This window comes from Muntiacus reevesi, chromosome 3 (assembly GCF_963930625.1).
Source record: "Muntiacus reevesi chromosome 3, mMunRee1.1, whole genome shotgun sequence".
Classification (NCBI taxonomy): domain Eukaryota; kingdom Metazoa; phylum Chordata; class Mammalia; order Artiodactyla; family Cervidae; genus Muntiacus; species Muntiacus reevesi.
The window spans coordinates 53,739,078-53,762,736 of record NC_089251.1 but is presented as its reverse complement, the minus strand read 5'-3'; the positions used below and the strand labels follow the sequence as shown (position 1 = coordinate 53,762,736).

The 23,659-nt window shown below is 43.0% G+C and overlaps 1 protein-coding gene across 1 annotated transcript in view; it reads right to left on the bottom strand.

Annotated features, from left to right (window-relative positions):
• Positions 1–23,659, bottom strand: part of DNAH6 (dynein axonemal heavy chain 6) — a 266,242-nt gene that overhangs the window by 69,579 nt on the left and 173,004 nt on the right. Inside the window, exons 54-61 of the mRNA XM_065927280.1 lie at positions 23,103–23,299; positions 21,636–21,839; positions 18,861–18,986; positions 14,166–14,330; positions 9,206–9,273; positions 7,846–8,026; positions 6,236–6,415; positions 1,528–1,761 (exon numbers count right to left, since the gene is read on the bottom strand). Coding sequence (XP_065783352.1) covers positions 1,528–1,761; positions 6,236–6,415; positions 7,846–8,026; positions 9,206–9,273; positions 14,166–14,330; positions 18,861–18,986; positions 21,636–21,839; positions 23,103–23,299 — 1,355 coding nt within the window. The remainder of the gene's footprint in view (positions 1–1,527; positions 1,762–6,235; positions 6,416–7,845; positions 8,027–9,205; positions 9,274–14,165; positions 14,331–18,860; positions 18,987–21,635; positions 21,840–23,102; positions 23,300–23,659) is intronic.

Here is a 23,659-nt window from a genome sequence, read left to right as displayed (position 1 = left end):
ATTATGTTATTACAGAAGGCAACAAGCAAGTTCTATTCTTCCCCATGTTTTATAATGAAAGATGTGTCCAGGCAAGAGAGGATCATGACTTCACAAACACTATGGTCAGATCTGTGAATTACTACTTTTACTGGATTTTAACTCTTCCCATTTGTAAATGGTAAACTTTTTAAAACATGTTCCCATCAAAACCAAGCAGGACCCTTGGGACTCATAGGCCCCAAACCTTTCTGTGTCCCTTGATTTCTTGATTACAGGAAATAGGCTTCATTCAGCCTCCATAACCTTCCATGAGTTCCAATAAGCAGGTTCAGTTCAGTTCAGTTCAATCACTCAGTCATGTCCAACTCTTTGCGACCCCATGGACTGCAGCATGCCAGGCTTCCCTGTCCATCACCAACTCCTGGAGCTTGCTCAAACTCATGTCCATTGCGTCTGTGATGCCACCCAACCATCTCATCCTCTGTCATCCTCTTCTCCTCCTGCCCTCAGTCTTTCCCAGCATCAGGGTCTTTTCTAATGAGTCAGTTCTTTGCATCAGGTGATCAAAGTATTGGAGCTTCAGCCTCAGCATCAGTCCTTCCAATGAATATTCAGGACTGATTTCCTTTAGGATGAACCGGTTGGATCTCCTTGCAGTCCAAGGGATTCTCAAGAGTCTTCTCCAACACCACAGTTCAAAAGCATCAGTTCTTTGGTGCTCAGTTTTCTTTATGGTCCAACTCTCACATCCATATGTAACTTTGGAAAAACCATAGCTTTGACTAGACAGACCGTTGTCAGAAAGAAGCAGGTTCAATCAGCTGCTAATAAGGGAAGGGAGGGGATGTGGAGGGAAGGGGGAAACAGTCAAGAAACAATAGTGCAGCCTTGGGGCAAAGTCTGGTTCCCCTTCAGGGGATATACACAGCAGTATTTTTGAGGTGTTTTTCAGATACTGAAACTCCCACCAGGTGGGAGAAGTTAAATGTTAATGATGGTAAGATGCCACAAGCATGGAGACACCAGAAGGGTTGGAACCAGAGGCTGATGATGCTGACTCTCACTCACCTCACCACCAACCATTCAAAAGAATGTCCACAAGCTGATCACACCCTCTTTGAATCATTACTCTAAAACTCCCTCCATCCCCTCTAGGTTGGGACACCCAGTGTTAATTCACTGTGGCCCCCTCTGTCTGGAAAGCAATAAAGCTATTTTTTTCTACTTCACCCAAAACTCTTGTCTCCAAGATTTAACTTGGTGTCAGGGTGGAGAGGCTGGATTTGGCTTTACCATATGCTACCTCACTGGTTACTTCCAACATCCCTTTTCTATAGGTGAGGACACTGTTGCATAAAGAGGTCAAATGTTATAGTCACTACACAGCTACTAAAGCCAGGATTAAGTTATAGCCTGGGTCCCAGACTCCCAGTGGGCTACACAGCTGAAGGTAAAACTTTCAGTTACCAGAGTCACTGTGGAGCACTGCTAGGTGTTTATGAGCTCTAACTAATAACATTCACTGTCTAAACATTACACAGGTACCTTCTCCAGTCCTGCAGAACCTCGAAGAAAGAAATTCCATTCAGCTTCAGTTAATCTTCCTTGCTGACGCATGATCTCAACACAGAGCATAAAGCTGTAGATCAGTTTATGTTGTTCAAAAAGTCCTCTTGACACATTGACATAAGCAGTTAGGAGAGTCTGTTCCAGCAGTATTTCCATGCGCTGCTGTAGATCATCTATCCTTACAGACGTCTCAATTGTTGTGTTGAACAACTGTGAAAGAGAACTCTATCAGTGTCTCTGATTTAATTCAATTTTGTGAAGGAAAAAAAAAAACCCTGCTCTTCACCTGGACTCCCCCAAATTCAGTGACTAAATGTGTAGCAGCACAGGAGGTGAATAGTGTACAATGACAGAAGTCCAGGATTCATCCCCAATTCACACATTTATATGTAGTGTTCTGTGTGTTCCTTTTCCTCTCCCCATTTTCCAGAAATGGACCAATGCCAAATTCTTGACTGTTCTGTAGGGATCATCTTGATGTGGGACAGAAAATGGAAAATGAAGGTGAGCTGGCAGAACCAGTGTCTCATGTCCTCAAATCACATTTGATAAATCACTTTGGATGAGAGGCCTAAGTGAAACAGGAGAGAAGGGGGCAGGGCACAACATTTAAAACAATGACATAGCCCGAGGACACAACATGAACTGATTAGAATCAAATAGGTTCAAGGTGGCGGATTAGTTGACTTCCCCTAGACCTTGAGCCTCATTGTAACACCTCAGCAAACTAAATGACACACCCACAGGTGCCATGACAATTCCACGTGAAAGTCACTCAGTTGTGTCCGACTCTGTGAATTCTCCAGGCTACAATACTGGAGTGGGTAGCCTTTCCCTTCTCCAGGGGATCTTCCCAACCCAGGGATTGAACCCAGGTCTCCCACATTGCAGGCAGATTCTTTACCAGCTTAGCCACAAGGGAAGCCCAAGAATACTGGAGTGAATAGCCTATCCCTTCTCCTGCACTGCAGGTGGATTCTTTACCAACTGAGCTATCAGGGAAGCTGGCAATTCCAAGGTTGACCATAAATGTCAAAATGTGGGCAGTGGCCCAGTTCCTGAAATCCACTCCTTCCCCATAATAGCTGGAATACTCCTCCCACTCATGAAATTACCCACACCTATAAAAAGTGACATCCCCATATCCTGGGGTCAATCTGGTCTTTTGAGATGGTTCACACTGTGTCTGTGGAGTATGTTTCTCTCTAAATACATTCACTTCTTACCTATCACCTTGTCTATCACTGAGTTCTTTCTGTGATAAGACATCAAAAACGTGACCTTCATTAAGCCCTGAGACCAGGCCTGATCTTGGTTAAAAGACCGTAAGTTCAAGTCCCATTCTGGGTTGCATGGTTTTAGCAAGGCAGGATGTCAGAGTCATGCCCTCTTCTTGGCATTTCCACAAGATAATTCTTAGTGTGTGGGAAGAATGTGCAAGACTTTTCTTTGAAATTTAAGAGAAACCAGTTTTAAAGGGGGCTTCCTGGGTGGCTCGGTGGTAAAGGATCTGCTTGCCAGTGTAGGAGATGCAAGAGACATATGTTTGATCCCTGGGTCAGGAAGATCCCCAGAAGAAGTAAATGGCAACCCACTTCAGTATTCTTGCCTGGGAAATTCCATGCACAGAGAAGCCTGGCAGGCTGTAGTCCAGGGGGTTGCAAGGAGTTGGACACGACTGAGCACACGCTCTCAATTTTAAAGGAGACTTCCACCTTGCTTCCTACATAGAAATTCTGGAAACAGGTCTACTTCCCAAAAGATGCCCTACATACATTACAAGAATATCAGGAAGGCAGCAGAGATGCTGGCATTGAGGTTTCATGTGAGAGGGACAGAAGCAGCCCCACCCATTTCCTGCCACTTCCAAGTAGCGCAAGGCAACTGGGGAGAGAAGATCCCAAAATTCCCAAGGGTCTCAGGCTGTGTGATGAAGCTGAGCAGAGCCTGAACTGATGGGCTTGCCTGGAAGTCATGGGCAAGAGCATCTTGCAGTGGTGACTGGGGAGGGCCACCCATGTGACTTCAGCTTTGAGGGTCCACAGCACAAAGGGCAACGATGTGAGGTGAGGTCATGATGCCCAATCTTTTGGTCACCTTTAGAGGGGTCAAGATGCATTGCTCGTGGGGAGATCAGGTAGGTCAAAGGTGACTAGTTGCTGGAAGCCAGCTGAGGACCAAGGCAGACCGGGGTCAAGAAGTATGCTTCACTCGCCCCTAAAAATGCTGCACAGCCCTTGTGCAGGCCTTGCTGTATCCACTTCTCCTGCCAACAGGATGGAGTACAAGAGCTGACTCTCTCAGGCTCCTCACCAAAAGTCAAGCTTCTATTCCCTAAAGCAAAGCCCAGGGAGCTCTATTTAATACCCTGTCATGACTTACATGGGAAAAGAATCTAGAGAAGACTCTTGAGAGTCCCTTGGACTGCAAAGAGATCAAACCAGTCAATCTTAAAGAAATCAACCCTGAATATTCATTAGAAGGACTGATGCTGAAGTTGAAGCTCCAATACTTTGGCCACCTGATGTGAAGAGCTAACTCATCGAAGAAGATCCTGATGCTGGGAAAATGAGGGCAAGAGGAGAAGTGGGTGACAGAGGATGAGATGGTTGGATGGCATCACTGACTCAATGGACATGAGTTTGAGCAAACTCTGTGAGACAGTGAAGGACAGGGAAGCCCAATGATCTGCAGTCCACGGGGTTGCAAAGAGTTGGACATGACTTAAAGACTGAACAAGCAAAACAAAATATGTGTATGTATAACCGACTTATTTTGATAAACACCTGAAACTAACACAGTACTGTAAATCAACTACTTCAATAAAATTTTTTTTTTTTTAAAGAGCTTCAAGGAGGCATACCCTTATTCTAGAGAGTTGAGAGTTTGGTCAACAAAGAATAATGGAATTGTTACTTTAACACACAGAAAAAAAGAGGATTGGGGCGTTCTTTAACAACCTGACAAGAGGCAGAGTTTAAAGTCCAGTGAAGACGTGGTAAATTCGGTGCTCAAATAAAACATAGTGAATCCTGACACACCCTAAATGATTTCAGTGTGAAACGGATTTATGGATGGTTTGGTAGAGGATGTCTTGGCCAGGGTTGTCACCTGCAGTTGTGTTTTGGGTTTCTAGTTTCCCTTCCAAACTGAAAAATTCCAGTGTTTTGATAATTCATCCTACAATTTTTTTTCCTGTCAGTCCAACATATTTTCAGAGCATCTTCATTTTTATTGCTCAAAGGAGATTTTAAAATCTTGAAAAGCATGGAAATTCCCTGGTGATCTAGTGGTTAGGAATCAGTGCTTTCACTGCTGAGAGCCTGGGTTCAATCCCTGGTCGGGGAACTAAGATCCCTCAAGCTGTGAGGCATGCTAAAATGAAAAAACAATAACCTTGAAAAGCATGAATTGCAAAACACCCAGGATGAGAAAAGCATTATCAGAGTCATTTAGGTGGAATGAAAAGATTTACCTGTCCTTAAGTAGCTTGGTCTAATATGTGTGTGTGTGTGTGTTTGTGTGTGTGTGTGTGTATGTGTATGTCTGTGCTCAATTGTGTCCAACTTCTTGTGAACCCATGGACTGTAGCCTGCCAGGCGTCTCTGTCCATGGGATTTCCAAGGTAAGAATACCAGAGTGAGTAGCCATTTCCTTCTCCAGGGGATCTTCCTGACCCAGGGATCAAACCTGTGTCTCTTGAGTCTTTTCCCTTGGCAGGTGGATTCTTTACCACTGTGCTACCTGGGAACCTTGGTTTAATATCCACCAAGTAAAGGGGGAGATGGCAACCCCTTGTGAGAACAGCAACCCTGCCATTAGGGACAAGTGGAATGGCTTGTAAAGGCTGCTGCAACAGATGCACGTCTTGTTGGAAGAGAGCCCAGGTGTGTCTATACAATGTGCCTCCTATTTCTCGCAGTTCATTACCATTTTCTCCTGCAGCTCCTATTGCTGCTGGCCCCCTGACCATAACAAGGGGATAAAACAAGACATCTAGAGGAAAAACGAAGCTTGGTCTAGTGTATAAAAATTGTCTGAATATTTTAACGTCTTTTTTTTAAATTAATTTTTATTGGAGTATAGTTTCTTTACAATGTTGTGTTAGTTTCTTCCTGTAGAGTGAAGTCAATCAGTCACAAGCGTTCATATATCCCCTCTTTTTTTGGATTTCCTTCCCATTTAGGTCACCACAGAACACTGAATAGAGTTCCCTGTGCTATACAATAGGTTCTCATTAATTATCTATTTTATAGTATCAACTGTGTGTATATGTCAATCTCCCAGTTCATCCCACCCTTCCCTCGCCCACTTGGTAGCCATATTGTGTCTTTTTTTTTGGGGGGGGGGGACACTTTGCAGCCTGAGGGGACCTTAGTTCCCTGACCAGGGATTGAACCCATGTCCCTTGCATTGGGAGTGCAGAGTCTTAACCACTGGACCACCAGGGAAGTCCTCACTTATTTTTATGGAGGGTCAGAAATAGCCTCTTCGCTCCTGAAGTGGAAGTGAAAATCACTTCATTCATGTCCGACTCTTTGTGACCCTGTGGACTATAGCCCACCAAGCCCCTCAGCCCATGAGATTCTCTAGGCAAAAATACTGGAGTGGGTTGCCATGCCCTTCTTCATTTCGCTCATGGGGCACTGATACATTTCTTTAACAACAACAACCACGCACTTACCTGTTTAAAATATTTTAGTGAGTACTGATACATGGGATCTATCTCTGAGAGGCTTGCAATGACAAAGTACATAACAGAGCCTTGAGTGGCCACAGGACGATACTTCTCACGAGCGATGTTTATCATCCGTTCAGTAGACTCGGCTTCCTTCAGTCTGATTTTAATGGCACCGGAAGTGATCTGAATAAACATACGAAAACAAGTCCTTGATGTGCTTCCAAAAAATGGTGGGATTTAGGGAACATACCCAGTTAGGTCTAGGGAAGAAAGAAGATGACGAATTCATGATTATAATAAGGAGGCTCCCCAGACACATGACTCAGTCTCAGGACTCAGTGACCTCCATCTAACGGAGCTGACCTCCTTTCCAGGCAGAGTTAGGGATGGGCAGAAGAAAATAGGCAACACAGCAGACTGGGGGAGAAGTACAGCAGAATTTCTCTGAGCCTGAAACCTTGGTGCCTTCTGAAATGGAAACACTAACACACAATTACTCCCTGGCTTCATCATGAGCAGTCCTCAAGTGATCCAGGGTTCCTGTAAGGAAAGGAGATAGGAGGGGAGAAAGGATATCCATGAAACTGCTCACGAGAGGCGGGTGGAGAGAGCCCAAAAGGCAGTGATACCACATCCCACTCTGGAATAAGAAGGAAATCTAATGTTCTTTCTCTTTTCCCGGTACTCCAGGTGTACATACAGGGAAACCCGGGGGTAGAAGCTGTTGTTTGAGAAGGGTTATTGGCTCAGTGTTAAAGAATCTGCCTGCCAATGCAGGAGACACTGGTTCAGTCCCTGGGTTGGGAAGATCCCCTGGAGGAGGAAATGGCAATTCACTCCAGTATTCTTGCCTGGGGCTTCAGACAGAGGAGCCTGGTGGCTTACAGTCCAAGGGGTCGCAAAGAGTCGGACACGACTAGTGACCAAACAATAACTGTAATCGTAAGTAGGCTAGAGATGTTGTCAAGGTCTCTCGCCGCTCTCTTGGTTTTCTGTCTTTTGGCTTTGTGGCTCTGGGGAGCCTTCTGGACAGTGGGGTTTCCAAGATTCCCTCCTCTGTCTCCTTCAGTCTCTCTGCCTTTCTTATTGCTGTCCGTCCCTGTTCACCACTCTCTCATCTTCTTCAGGTGTGGACATCCCTAGGTTGGGAAATCCTAGGATTTGAAGTCACAGGGTCTAGGGCAGGGACCATAAGCAATCATTATAGAACCGCTGGCCTATGAACTATAGGCAGGAATTGGCAGTAAGTGCAGCCCGGGAGCAATCAATCTTGACTCTATTCTTTTTAAAAAAAGAAAAATTTTAAATTTATTTTTTAATTGGAAGAAACTTGCTTACAATGTTGTGTTGGTTTCTACTGTACAACAATGATGTCTCTACTCTATAGGAAGGATGTCCTCAAGGCAACGCCTTGCAGACAGAAACTAGTTTACAGATACAGGTGATAGGATACTGGAGAGAAGTCCCCACTTGTGAAGCTAGAGAAAGCCCATGCACAGCAATGAAGACCCCACAAAGTTAAAAATAAAATAAACTGGCAGGACCCTTAAAGGGTGCAGTTATATCTTTTGAAGTAACACGCTGTTTATAAATAATAAAAATATTTGACTTGCCTTTGAATCCTGGAGTGTGTCAATGAGTTCTTCATTGTCCAGAATATTTCCCTCAGATGTGAAGAGCATTTTCAGGATTTTCTCTTCAATAGCTTTCAGTTGGTTTTTATCGGTGTTGATCCTCACGATGAGTTTGATCCTTTGTTCTTCCAACTCAGGCCTCTCGAGTCGCACGACATCACTGGTGCCAAAGTGAATCCCTAAGTTAGGTCTTTCTCAGGGCTCTAGGGTTCTATTTTTCTTTCCGAATATCTCATTGTTTGTATCCTGAATACTACTTACCTGAATATTAATGCTACTAGCCAAATCCTAGTGCATAGGCCCCTCTTCTGGGTGTCCCCAGTGACTATTTGCTGCATTACATAACACGTTTTAATTCTTTATCTTAGATCTCAGAGACCTGATCCTGACCGTAGTGCCCATGGCTTCTGCTCGTCTTCTCTTAGGAAAATCTGCTCAGTGCTTCATTTCTCTAATCATTTAATTTCTGTTTCTAATGGCTACTTGTCCCAAGCTGAAAATGGTGCCTGGAACATTCTTTTCCTACTAAGAGGGGAGACTCATGAAATCCCACCACCTCTCTGAAACAATTCTTGGTTGCATCTAAAAAGGGGCTTTATTCATGATGAGAAAGCACAGGATGCTGGCCCCAGATAGCTAAGATGCATATCAAAGGAATGATTTCAGGGAGCCCAGATTCTTGCATCTTTCCATACAGAGAAAAGCACTAGATTCCTTAACTTGACTTAATCCAGTTTTCTTTGGTGGTGGTGGTTTAGTCTCTAAAGTGTGTCCGACTCTTGTGACCCATGGACTGTAGCCCACCAGACTCCTCTGTCTTTGGGATTCTCTAGACAAGAATACTGGAGTGGATTGCCATTTCCTTCTCCAGGGGATCTTTCCAAGCCAGGAATCGAACCTGGGTCTCCTGCATTGCAGGCAGATTCTTTACTGACTAAGCTATGAGGGAAGCCCATTTATGAGGGAAGTTTTCTTTAATTAACAGCAACCTTTTGGTTACTTTGTTGCAAAAACTCTTGTATATCCTGGCTCCCCTCCTTGCCTGCTCAGAGCAGTCCGTCAGAATGATCTTCGAGTCCCGTCCCCCAGGCTCGAAGCCCTCAGAATGTCCACCAAATAACACATAAATCTCAAAAGAAAAAGAAAAGAAAGAGGCTATACCTATAGCTTCTCTCGTCTAAACATGCAAACTGATGTCTCCCCTCACTTGCCCTTTCATCATTTGCCCCCATACCTCTATTTGAAAGCTAATCTTTTTCTTGTCAAAATTTCTAAACAAAATATTAGGAAATCTTTGCTCTCCCCACCACTCCCTTCCCACCCGCCCTTCGTTTTTTACCTTAACAACTGATCCTCCAGACCTGATTTGGTTACAGTGAAATTGATGATGGTAACTTTGATACACACCTAGAAGAGAAGCAGAGAGTAATTGGTTCAGACTAATAATATATGGACGGTTTTCTTTATTAGAACAGGGCTCATTATTGCCCAGCTGAATGTATTCCAGGTCTAATGGTGAACACACTTGCTACCCACACAAGGCAAGCAATAAAATCCTAGTCTAAGTTCTTTTTTTAAAAAAAAATTATTTAGCTATATTATTTGGTTGTACTGGGTTTTAGCTGCAGCACATGAGATCTTTGATCTTCATTGCAGCATGTAGAATCTTTAGCTGCGGCATAATTGTGGCATGTGGGATCTAGTTCCCTGACAAGGGATCGAACCCAGGCTCCCTGCATTGGAAGTGTGGAGTTTTAGATATTGGACCACCAGGGAAGTCTCATGTCTCACAAAATTATAATGCAATTTTCTCTACTGCCGTGAGTGACAATCTTGCTCCTCAAATGCCACCATTAAAGAATTGTATTTTACAGAAAGGTGAGCCAGCAAAGGGTTAGAAAGAAGCAGGCTCAAATTTTAGCTTTACCTGTCAGTGTGCATGTGACGTAGAACAAGCCAGTCCATTCTGAGCTTCAGGTCCTGATCCTTAAAAATTGGGAAAATAGGGGACTTCCCTGGTGGTTCAGTGGCTAAAGATTAGTGCTTCCAATGCAGGGGGTGCAAGTTCAATCCCTGGTCAGGGAACTAAGATCTCACATGTCATCTGGTGCAGTCAAAAAGTTTTTTTTTTAAAAAAGAGAAAAACTGGGAAAATAGGAAGCAACAATGCATAGGGTATTTGTGAGGCTAAATGGGCTAATAAAAATCACTTATAGTGACTTTCACAATGTTTACCTTTGTTAAAAAGAAGCTATATGGCTTTCACATAGTTTGCCTGGGTTAAAAAGAAACCATTGATACTAGAGTTTTATATACTTTGTCTCATCATACTATTTTTATGAAAAATTGTTGCTATAATATTCTGACATCACTCGGCTAGGGAAACTCGCTCAGTTGTGTCTGACTCTTTGTGACTCCGTGGACTGTGCCCAGCAAGGCTCCTCTGTCCATGAGATTCTCCAGGCAAGAATACTTGAGTGGGTTGCCATTTCCTTCTCCAGGGGATCTTCCTGACCTAGGGATTGAACCTGGACCTCCTGCATTGCAGTCAGACGCTTTACCATCTGAGCCACCAGGGAATAAGTCAACAGCAAAAATCATACATGTAGTGTTTAAATGTCATTTATTTTATAAACATTCTTACAAAATTTTAAACAATTTTGTTGACACATAGTTGATTTAAAATGTGTTAGTTTCTGCTACACAGCAAAGTGATTCAGTTTTATACATATACATATATGTAAACATTAACATTCCCTTTTATATTCTTTCCGATTTTATGGTTTTCCATAGGATATTGAATATAGTTCCATGTACTATTCAGTAGGACCTTGTTTTATATCTACACACATTATTCTTATTTAACCTTCACAGACAAATCCTTGAAGCAAGTTTTATCTCCACTTTAGCTGATTGATTCGATGATCCAAGAAGTGGAATAATCTACCTGCAGTCCCAGAGCTCGAACTGGGGAGGTGTGTGATATTCTCCCGAAAGTTAAATAAGCGAGAAACTGAAGGCTGTGAATCAGCACGTGAGTAGTGCTTAGTTGCTCTGTTGTGTCCGACTCTTTGCTGCCTCGTGGACTGTAGCCTGCCATGCTCCTCTGTCCATGGGATTCTCCAGGCAAGAATACTGGAGTGGGTTGCCATGCCCTCCTCCAGGGGATCTTCCCAACCCAGGGATTGGATCCAGGTCTCCTGCATTGCAGGCAGATTCTTTACCATCTGAGCCACCAGGGAAGCTCAAGAATACTGGAGTGGGTAGCCTATCCCTTCTCAAGGGGATCTTCCTAACTCGGGAATTGAACCAGGGTCTCCTGCATTGCAGGTGGATTCTTTACCAACTAAGCTTTCTTAAACCTAAAATGGCCCTTGGGAAGTGAGCTCTGGCAGCAGCTAGGCATTTAAACCCCTTGAGGCTGACAAGCAAAACCCTGACCTAGGCTTTTAAGAGCATTTCCCTCATTTTATGCCAGAAGGGTGTCAATTCAACCTGAATACATCTAGGGAAGACAGGCGGCTATGAGGATTCAGTCATTAAAATGAAATGATACTCTTTAGAATGTTATGTTCCAAGATGACTTTTAGAGGAGTGAAATTGAGGAAAATTCCCTTCTCTTACTCCTTGGACACCACTAGAGAATGGGTTGGGGCCTGTGGGGCTGGGAAGATCCTGCAGAACTAGCAGCTGTGCCTGGAGCGGAGGCAGCCCCAGGCTGTGATGGGGTGGGGAAGGGAAGTGGGGATGGGTAGGTGGGTAGGAGGAGCTGCCCCCTCAGAGCTCCCTGTGGCGAGGGAGAGAGGAATCCCAGCTGTCTTCTTTTCTGTTACAACTGCCTCCGGCTCTGCAGCACAAGAGGAGGGAATCTTCTGGATCTTACTGCAGTTCAGAGACTTGTGGATGGATGTGGGGTTCACACAGCTCCCCTCAATATTCTGAGAGCACGAGGAAGGGGACAAGATGCCCCTCCCCCAGAGCTCTAAGTACAGACTCCAGGCATTAGAATCATGATCCTCTGATGTCATCGGTCACCAGAGTTCTCAAGCAGGCCATCTTCTCATTTGAGGCTGTCTGCTGGGCGCCAGCACACTTAGACATTGACAGATCCCCCCACCCCTGGAGGCGCTCTTCGGCTCTGAGTCATTTCTCAGCCACAATAAGAGGGGACAAATGGCCTTGGTTCCGAGGAGAGAGAAGAATGATTCAGTTCAGTTGACTGAGTTGCTCAGTCATGTCGGACTCTTTGTGACCCCATGGACTGCAGCACACAGGGCCTCCCTGTCCATCACCAACTCCCGGGGTTTACTCAAACTCATGTCCATTGAGTTGGTGATGCCATTCAACCATCTCATCCTCTGTCGTCCCCTTCTCCTCCCACCTTCAATCTTTCCCAGCATCAGGATCTTTTCTTTTTTTTGGAGATGCTATTTTTTTTTTGTTTTGTTTTGTTTTTTCAGTTATTTTTATTAGTTGGAGGCTAATTACTTTACAATATTGTAGTGGTTTTTTGAGCCCGTTCTTTACATCAGATGGCCAAAGTATTGGTGTTTCAGCTTCAGCATCAGTCCTTCTGATGAATATTCAGGACTGATTTCCTTTAATATGGACTGGTTGGGTCTCCTTGCAGTCCAAGGGACTCTCAAGAATCTTCTCCAACACCACAGTTCAAAACCATCAATTCTTAGGCCCTCAGCTTTCTTTATAGTCCAACTCTCACATCAGTACATGATTACTGGAAAAACCATAGCCTTGACTAGACAGACTTTTGTTGGCAAAGTAATGTCTCTGCTTTTTAATATACTCTCTAGGTTGGTCATAAGCTTCCTTCCAAGGAGTAAGCATCTTTTAATTTCATGGCTGCAATCACCATCTGCAGTGATTTTGGAGCCCAGAAAAATAAAGTCTGACACTGTTTCCACTGTTTCCCCATCCATTTCCCATGAAGTGATGGGACCAGATGCCATGATCTTAGTTTTTCTGAATGTTGAGCTTTAAGCCAACTTTTCACTCTTCTCTTCCACTTTCATCAAGAGGCTCTTTAGTTCTTCCCTTTCTGCTATAAGGGTGGTGTCATCTGCATATCTGAGGTTATTGATATTTCTCCCAGAAATCTTGATTCCAGCTTGTGCTTCCTCCAGTCCAGCGTTTCTCATGATAAACTCTGCATATAAGTTTAATAAGCAGGGTGACAATACACAGCCTTGACGTACTTCTTTTCCTATTTGGAACCAGTCTGTTGTTCCATGTCCATTTCTAACTGTTGCTTCTTGACCTGCATACAGATGTCTCAGGAGGCAGGTGAGGTGGTCTGGTATTCCCATCTCTTTCAGAATTTTCCAGTTTGTTGTGATCCACACAGTCAAAGGCTTTGGCACAGTCAGTAAAGCAGAAGTAGATGCTTGTCTGGACCTCTCTTGCTTTTTCAATGATCCAGCAGATGTTGGTAATTTGATCTCTTGTTCCTCTGCCTTTTCTAAATCCAGCTTGAACATCTGGAAGTTCACGGTTCACATACTGTTGAAGCCTGGCTTGGAGAATTTTGAGCATTACTTTACTAGCATGTGAGATGAGTGCAATTGTGTGGTAGTTTGAGCATTCTTAGGATTGCCTTTCTTTGGGATTGTAATGAAACTGACCTTTTCCAGTCCTGTGGCCACTGCTGAGTTTTCCAAATTTGCTGGCATATTGAGTGCAGCACTTTCACAGCATCATCTTTCAGGATTTGAAATAGCTCAACTGGAATTCCATTACCTCCACTAGGCCCACTTGACTTCATATTCCAGGATGTTTGGCTCTTGGTGAGTGATCACACCATCATAATTATCTGGGTCGTGAAGATCTTTTTTGTATAGTTCTTATGTGTATTCTTGCCACCTCTTCTTAATATCTTCTGCTTCTGTCAGGTCCATACCATTTCTGTTCTTTATTGTGCTCATCTTTGCATGAAATATTCCCTTGGTATCTCTAATTTTCTTGAAGAATGATTAGATGATTAGAATTCATTAGAATTAGATGATTCATTAGAATGATTGGAGAGCAGAAAAGGAGCACAGGGAAGTGAGACAGGATAGGGATTGAGGACCCAGCAGTGGGAGGGATTTGAGTCCCAATCAGAAGGTGAGCAGAAGGGTGACTGGAATCAGTCAGGACTCTGAAGAGAAGCGAGTAGAAGATGGTGGGAGGAGGGAGTGAAGAGGGGAAGAGGGATTAGGAGGAGTCATTCTTTTCAGCAAGAGGAGACCCATCACACCAGCAAAATACTCTCAGACTGGGGGTTCCAGGCCTGCAGCTTGTACCTCAGGTAGGTAGTGGGGGTTTGGCAGTTTGGTCGTCATGTAGAACTTGAAGTTTTTATCATAATCAATGTCCGAGTCTCCAAGGCGAATGAGCAGTCGTCCACCACTGATGAAAGTCTGTTTCAACAGGATGGGTTCCAGAGCTGGATCCAGGGTTTCTCTAAGCTTAAACATTAAAATAATAAAATATATATTTTCAAAAGGCATTAAATTCACAGCAGCAACTTTTTCAAATTTCTTATTCAAACTTTACTCTGAACAGACAAATTTTCAGTGATCTTATGGATATTTCTTAAACTCCTCTCACTCCCTCTAACAGTGTATATTTTCCAGAATTTGTTTCCTTGATACTCTAGAGATAAGAACATGGGAATGTCATATATTTATTTGGGCTAAATTTATACACAGTTCATCAAGAGAAAGCAGCTAAGAAAGAAGAGAAAGCAGCTAAGAAAGAAGAATCCACAGGGTGGTCCTTGAACAGGTCCTAGACAAAGGAAACTCTGTTCACCTTCATGGTTTTTCTAGGTCAGGAGCAGGCAAACTCCATTCTGCAGGTCGAATCTGGCCCAGTGGGGCCTGTTTTTGTATAGCTCTTGAGCTAAGGATGGTTCTTACCTTTTTAAAGGGTCGTAAAACAAATAAACAAAAACCCCAAAGTAAACAAAACAAAGAAGAATATTTGTTCAGGGAATGTTTGTAGATACATAGTGCATACTAAGTTGCTTTAGTCATGTCTGACTCTGTGTGACCCTATGGACCAAAGCCCACCAGGCTCCTCTGTCCAAGGGATTCTCCAGGCAAGAATAGAATATGTGACCTGAAAAACCCAAAATATCTGGTTCTTCACAGAAAGTTTGTAGATCTCTACTGAACATCGAAAAATTGAAGCTTTTGAACTGTGGTGTTGGAGAAGACTCTTGAGAGTCCCTTAGACTGCAAGGAGATCCAACCAGTCCATCCTAAAGGAGATCAATCCTGGGTGTTCATTGGAAGGACTGATGCTGAAGCTGAAACTCCAGTACTTTGGCCACCTCATGGGAAGAGTTGACTCATTGGAAAAGACCCTGATGCTGGGAGGGATTGGGGGCAGGAGGAGAAGGGGGTGACAGAGATGAGATGGCTAGATGGCATCACCGACTCGATGGGCATGAGTTTGAGTAAACTCTGGGAGTTGGTGATGGACGGGGAGGCCTGGCGTGCTGCGATTCATGGGGTTGCAGAGAGTCGGACATGACTGAGCAACTGAACTGAACTGAACTCTACGTGACAGTAATTTGTACCCCCCCTCAAAGCAAATCTGATTGTTGGTAAGAACATGGACATGTAGACTTTGCCAACAACCCTCATGATTAACATCTTTATATCAGCTTGTATGTGATGGGGACCTGGGGGCTGCCAAAATTTGATGTAATTTATAGCTAACAAGACCTGGACTTCTCTGGTGGCTCAGGTGATAAAGAATCTGCCTGCAATGTGGGAGACTTGGATTCAATCCCTGGGTCAGAGAGATCCCCTGGAGAAGGGAATGACAACCGACTCCAGTATTCTTGCCTGGGAAATCCCATGGACAGAGGAGCCTGGGGGCTACAGTCCCTGCGGTCAGAAAGAATTGGACATGACTTAGAGACTAAACAACAACAATAGCTAACAAATCTATTTTAAATTGCGATGTGTTACCTGAGCATGCAATTTCTTAAAGCAAAAGTTTATGAGATAAAAGTCCCTTACTACCCACAATACAATTTTGTGCTTTTATACTATTTTTAATTTTTTAAAAATATTTATTTATTTGGTGGCACTGGGTCTTAGTTGTAGCACATACAATCTTCTTTTTTGTCGCAGGATATGGGATCTAGTTCCCCAATCAGGGATGGAACCTAGGTCCCCTACACTGGGAGCACAGAGTCTTAGCCACTGGACCACCAGGGAAGTCCCCAGTTTTGTGCTTTTTAAAGTCTATTCTATGATATGTCCCTCATGGAGGAAGTAGGTGAAGCTCCGCTTGAGGATTAGTTGGCTACCTGTTCAACACTCTGTTTCCATTCCCTCTGATGATGTTTTCAGGTATTTCCTTAATTTTATTAACATTTAAAAATCTGCATGACAAGGGAAGATAGGATTTCTTTCTACTAAGTGTGACACTGTGATAATTTTGGCACTAAAGTAGAGCTAGTCTTTCTTTTCTACTTTCATGTTGGCTTAACAGACTGAAGTAGTGTTTCTTGTAAGGTGTGTGTAACATTACCTTCGTGGCCTGAAGTATTTAGCTATCAAGCAGATTCTTTAGTGGACTGGATCTTTTGTCACTGAAGTGTTCTGAAATATTCATATACACCTTGATAGTTAAAAGAAAAATACTCATTAAAGCTGGGCTTCCCTGGTGACTCAGTGGTAAAGGATCCACATGCAATGCAGGAGACTCAGGTTCAGTCTCTGGGTCAGGAAGATCTCCTGGAGAAGGAAATGGCAACCCACTCCAGTATTCTTGCCTGGGAAATCTCATGGACAGAGGAGCCTGGGGGGCTACAGTCCAAGGGGTCACAAAAGAGTCAGACAGGACTGAGTGATTAAATAAGAACAACAACAACTTGTTAAAGTGACTTTCATCTTCTGGAATCTACTTTTTTAACCTCCCATCCCCTGTAGGGATCAAGTGCATGTGCCAAGCCTCTAGAAATTAGTGTGTTAAAATGAACCAACTTGATGGAAATAACTACCCATGGGACTTGTTTTCCAAAGAAAAGTGTTTTTTAGAGTGGCACGTTTATAAGTCTAACTAGGAATGTTGGAAAGCCATTTGAAAAGTAACTCAGAGCAAGTTTTGTGAATGTAGTGCTTAAACCACATTCCAGCTTTAAAAGTCGTAACAAGTGCAGATGAATTAAAAATACATAAAAATCTATTCTATCTCATTAAAAGATAGTGATTGAGATTGGTTAACTCTATTTCACACCCATGAATGGGTGGAGGCAAAATTTCAAAATACCACCCCACAGATGTAGAAAGCAGTTAGGTGTATAATCTGAGTGACACCAACTCACAGAAAGCGAGAGAGACTCCCTGCCAAAGATGTTTGGAGATCTCACCCTCTCCCGTAACTTCAGGGTTTAAATGGGGGCCTGGGACACATTACAGAACCTTGCCCATTTTGGTCAAGGTCACAGCCACACATGGAGGATTCCTCTGCTCTTTGGAGCTCAGACTGGGAGCCTGGTAACTTGCTGTGGATTTTCAAGACAATCAAGGCTGCTCAGATGGTTTACTTCACATTTCTGTGCCTCAGATTCCTCACTGGTAAAATGGGATAACAGTAGTAACCACCTTGTAAGGTGCAGTGTGGATTAAAGAGTTCATACACATAAAACACCAACACCAGAGTCTGGTGTGTAGGAAGCATTCAGTGAGTGATGCGTGCGTGGTAAGTTGCTTCAGTCGTGTTCGACTTTGCAAACCTATAGACTGTAGTCTGTCAGGCTTCTCTGTCCATGGAATTCTCCAGGCAAGAATACTGGAATGGGTTGCCATGCTCTCCTCCAGGGAACCGAACCCACATCTCTTTTGTGTCCTGCATTGCAGATGAATTCTTCATTGCTGAGCCACTAGGGAAGCCCATCAGTGAGTGGTAGCTGTTTCTAATATTAGCTGCACCATGCCAGGGTTGCGGCTAAGCTGCCCCAGGTCCTTGATCTGTTCTGAGCTTCTCGCCATTCTGCTGCTGCAGAGATCCTTCTAGACACAGTTACGCTGAGACTAAGCTCACAGTGTTCATTTACTCATTCTTCTCTTATACAACTAGTATGGGAACTTAAGTAAATAAACTACAATTGTTACCCAGTTTCTTTTGTGTCCAAGGCTACTGTGCATGCCGTCCTCTTTGCCTGGAAAGCCCATCTTTCTGAGTGCTCATGGTGAACTCATCATACAGGTCACAGCTTAAATGTTACTATTAGTAACCATGACGATAGTCAGCTCTCCCCACCCCATCTACTTATTAGCTATGTCAGCACTGGGTTTATCTCTTCCCTCTTTGTCTCCTTCTGTCTCATTTTCTCTCTCTTTTTTCTGTTTATTGTCTCTGTCCCCAACTAGATAGTCAACTTATTAAGGGCAAGAACCATCTTTGTATTGTTTGCCATTGATTCTCAAACAATGCGTGTTGAATGAATGAACAGTTTCAAAAACATCCACTCTTGGAGTGATTTGATTCTGAAGAAATAAAGCACAAAGACTTAACAAATATATACTTTTTTAAAAAAATGAAAGTTTGTATCATACCACTTAATCGAATTCTAACTTTGTGTCTAAGTGGAAAATAATATTTATACTTATTGGGGTGTTTTACTGGCTTCACATCACTGGTGCAAGGAGATATGCCCTGATGAAATTGCTGCTTTGAATTTCTGGGGCTGTTAATGATCAAGAGTCACACGAGGCCTGAGAATCAGCATTGTTAAAAGAGAGTGACCATCCCACTCAACACCAAAGCAGTGTCTTCCAAAAATTGGTTCAGTGACAGATCATTCCCCACATGAGAGTGTATTGTTTAAGGAGCAAAGCAATTGGTTTGACCAGTTAGAAAAGGGAGCTGACTGGTGTCTTTGTCATAATGTAGGCATTACCTGTACAGGATTTCAGATATGGTCTGAAGGTTGGAAACTAACACAAGCGAAAAAAAAAAGTGAAAAAGCAAACCTCTTCCAGTAAGACAGGTAAACCAAGCCGGATTGCATTTTCAAGAGTGCGTAAGAAATTACTATCTGTGAGCTTAATGATCTTTAAACCATTTTTGCTTTCTTTGTTTCTTATCCAGCGGTTTGCCTGTATGAGAAAGCACAGAGTAGGACATTTCAGTTTATAAAAATGTGAAAGTTTTTAAAGTTTATAAATTATGTTCAATCTAGAAACAAGTTTGAAAGATTTTACACAGCAAAGGAAATATTTCTGTTTAATGTTTTCATTCATTAAACAAAATGAAAAGACAACCCTCAGAATGGGAGAAAATATGTGCAGATGAAGCAACCAACAATGAATTAATCTCCAAAATATATAAACAGCTCATGTAGCTCAATATCAAGAAAAAAACAGACAATCCAATCAAAATATGGGTGGAAGATACAGCATTTCTTCAAAGAAGATATCAGTTCAGTTTAGTTCAGTTCAGTCACTCAGTCATGTCCAACTCTTTGCGACCCCATGAATCACAGCACACCAGGCCTCCCTGTCCATCACCAACTCCCAGAGTTTACCCAAACTCATGTCCATCGAGTCAGTGATGCCATCCAGCCATCTCATCCTCTGTCGTCCCCTTCTCCTCCTGCCCCCAGTCCCTCCCAGCATCAGGGTCTTTTCCAATGAGTCAACTCTTTGCATGGGGTGGCCAAAGTACTGGAGTTTCAGCTTCAGTATCAGTCCTTCCAATGAACACCCATACAGATGGATAAAAATACACATGAAAAGATTCTCAATATCACTAATTATTAGAGAAATGAAAATCAAAACTACAATCAGGTATCACTTCACACACTTCAGAATGACTATCATCAAAAAAATCTACAAACAATAAATGCTGCAGAGGGTGTGGATAAAAGGGAACCCTCCCACTGGTAGTGGGAATGTAAGCTGGTAAAGCCACTATGGAGAATAGTATGGAGGTTTCTTAAAAAACTAAAAATAGAGTTGTCATATGATCCAATGACAATCCTACTCCTGGGCATATATCTGGAGAAAAATGATAATTCTAAAATATATCAGTGTATGAATCCCAGTGTTCTTGGCAGCACTATTTACAATCACCAAGACATGGAAGCAAACTAAATTTCCATCACAGAGGAATGAAAAAAAGATGTGGTACACCTATACAATGGAATATTATTCAGCCAAAAAAAGAACAAAATAATGCTACTTGCAGCAACCCATGTTGCTGCAATATAAAGATTGCCATACTGAGTGAAGTAGGTCAGAGACAAACATCATGTGATACCATTTATATGTGGAATATAAAACAAAAGGGTACTAATGAACTTATTTAGAAAACAGAAATAGAATTACAAATTTAGAAAACAAACAGGGTTACCAGAGAGTAAGTGAAAGTGAAAGTGAATTCCCTGTCGTGTCTGACTCTTTGAGACCCCATGGACTGCAGCCTGCCAGGCTCTTCCATCCATAGGATTTTCCAGGCAAGAGTACTGGAGTGGATTGCCATTTACTTCTCCAAGAGAGTAAGTAGGGGAGGGATAAGTCAGAAGATTTGGATTGACATATACACACTACTATATATAAAATAGATCACTAATAAGAACCTACTGTATAGCACAGGGAAGTCTACTCAGTACTCTGCAATGGCCTATATGGTAAAAGAATTTTAAAAGGAGTGAATATATAACAGATTCCCACTTGAAACTAATACAACTTTGTAAGTCAATTATACTCTGATTTAAAAAAAAAGATAAAAGAAAAATCACTCCCCTTGAAAATAAAAACACCTTTTAATTCTAATGTTTGTGATTCTTTTTTGCTATTGTTCAAACTTGGGACAAATAAAGATTTTTTTTTTTTTTTTTTTTTTTACCATCTAGGTTAAAAAAAAGTTCACACAAGGTGTTCAAGATCCATCTATGAAAATAAAGCTAACACAAGTTGTTCAAGGTTGTTTCCCTTGCTTTCAAATTGACTCCATTTTCTAAACCCCATTTAGAACATGATGAGATGGTTAGATAGCACCACTGACTCAATGGACATGAATCTGAGAAAGCTCTGGGAGATAGCAAAGGACAGGGGAAGCCTGGCGTGCTGCAGTTCATTGGGTTGCAAAGAGTCAGACACGATTTAACAATGAAACAACAACCATTTAGAACAACTGATCCAAGGACTTAGGAGTCAGATAATGGAATTCAGTAAATTCCAGGAAAGCTGGCCCCAAATTCATCATGTGAAAGTGAAAGTGTTAGTTGCTCAGTCGTGTTCGACTCCTTGCAACCCCAAGGACTGTAGCCCACCAGGCTCCTCTGTCCATGGAATTCTCCAGGCAGGAATACTGGCGTGGGTAACCATTCCCTTCCTGACCCAGGGATAGAACATGGGTCTTCTGCATTGCAGGAAGATACTTTACCACTAGCACCAAATTCATCATACCCTGAACTCCTCAGAACTCCTCATCATTCTGACTCCTCAGAACTCTTAGGGACAAGGACTATACAGGAGTGAATTTCTGCTCCCATAGAAAACAGAAAACAAACGGTCAACTCTCTAAATAAAACCAACCAAAATCAAGTGTGCAGAGCACTTGGACTCTTCCTTTTTTACTTTCTCCATAAACTGAGGGATGTAAACTAGAAGACATATTGATGCCCTTGTAGGTTTACGTCCAAGATCTTACAAGTACATTGAAGTCTACTTTTAGAATTTGTAATAGAATGATATTAAGCAGAGTTAATAGGCTGCTCTTCATCTGGAGCACTGGTTACACACCTGATCTTGGGGATCAATCATCAAAGGCCACCTTCTGCCTTGAGTAACCAGAATGCCATTTTCCGTTGATATCAAGTCCCGGGGCAGCCCATCTGTATTCCACTGCCGTATTTCATAGGGATCACCGAGAGTGTTAATGAGACTGAAGTCGGGATTGATTGGGATCTCCAGAGACTGACAGTCCTGGATCCAATACTCTATAAGCTGTGGAAGGAAAAAAACTTACTTGTAAATGAGTTAGGAACACTTAGTAAATGAAGATCCACACAACAAATCCTACCAGGCTCCACAGACATCCTGGAATCAGAGCCCAGGACATAAGAAGTAGACAAAGAATTTAGGAGATCCAGGGGCTAGAACTACACCATTAGCTAGGTGTGACTTTGGGCATGTCATACACACTGTTGGGACCCCAGGTTTCTCAAGTATAAAACACAGGGGTTGTCATGGTAGTCTTCACTCTGGGGAGAGTCTGAGACCACGTGGAGAAGTTGGGGGTTCCCACAATGACTTTGGTGATCCGGGAATTAGCAGATGGGCAGAAGGCTGTTAGCATTCACCTCCTTCAATGAGTGGGGCAGACATGCACAACAGGGACCTGTCTCCCCCAACAGCACTCCTGGCCCCCCTTGCTTGATTAGAATCAGTTGACCCCTGAGCTCCTGGAGGGTCTCTATGAATCTTAAGCCAACTAGGTTTTAGAACTCAAGTCAGGGCAAAACATTTTTTGAAAGGCATTTCATGAAAGTGTTTTGCAATTATCTCCAAATAATCCCTGCTCTTTCCCATTGCTGAGCCTCTGTAGCAGCTTCGCCAATTCAGAACACTTCATCCTGGCTGAATTTGATGGCACTTCTGGTCCTAGGGGTGGGAGACTCCCTGTCTCTTTTTCTTCTCCCAGTTTGCTATGTTGTGTAAGCAAAGCTGTGAGTAACTTTCTAAGGCAGGAGAGGAAAAGGAGGACTGTGTTAAGGAAAGCCTAGGGGTATAGGGGAGTCCCTTGGACTGCAAGGAGATCAACCTAGTCAATTCTAAAGGAAATCAACTCTGAATATTCAATGAAAGGACTGATGCTGAAGCTGAAGCTCCAATACTTTGGCCACTTGATGGGACGAACTGACTCACTGGAAAAGACCCTGATGCTGGGAAAGATTGAAGGCAGGAGGAGAAGGGGGTGACGGAGGATGAGATGGTTGGATGGCATCACCAACTCAATGGACATGAGTTTGAGCAAACTCAGGGAGATGGTGAGGGAGAGGGAAGCCTGGTGTGCTGCAATTAATGGGGTAGCAAAGTGTCAGACATGACTTAGTGACTGAATAACAATAGGGGAGGTGGTTGGTAGTGGAATGTAGACCTAAGTTTCCATCATGGAGAACCTCCCTCTAAACCGAGAAAAATGACGCACACATCCTGCCTCCCCCAGTATCAGCTCCCCCAGTCCTCATAGGAAGCACGTTTGCTCACCAATTGCCTGTACTGGGCTGTGAAGGCCCCGTAGTAGGCCACACAAGCTGCTGCTATGAACACATTCCCAACGATATTCGATATCTCCTCGTTGAATTTCTGGATGCTTTCTTCCCATCGGACTTGCTCGTCTCCTAACGCAGCCGTCAGCTTTCCAGCACGTACCAGACGTGCTTTGGTCAGTGCCATCGTCTTCGCTAAAAAAATCAAACGAAAATCAGGTAATGTCATTCAGTATTTTCCTACAGTATGAGAAGTTTACTCATCTGCTTCTGCTTATAGCAGAATGAGCATTATTTGGTTAATGATGTCAGTAAATCTCTGGGAAACCTCAGGCCAATTTAGCCCAAGTTCTTGTTTCAGAGCCACGTCCAAGTTCTTTGAATTGCCTATGCAGAAAGTTCCTTTCATTTTATTTTAAATTAATTAATTTTAAATTGGAGTATAGTTGTCTTACACAGCTGTGTCCGTTTCTGCTGTACCACAGAGTGAATATGTATAAATATATCCCATCCTTTTTGGATCATCTTCCCTTTTAGGTCACCACAGAGCACTGA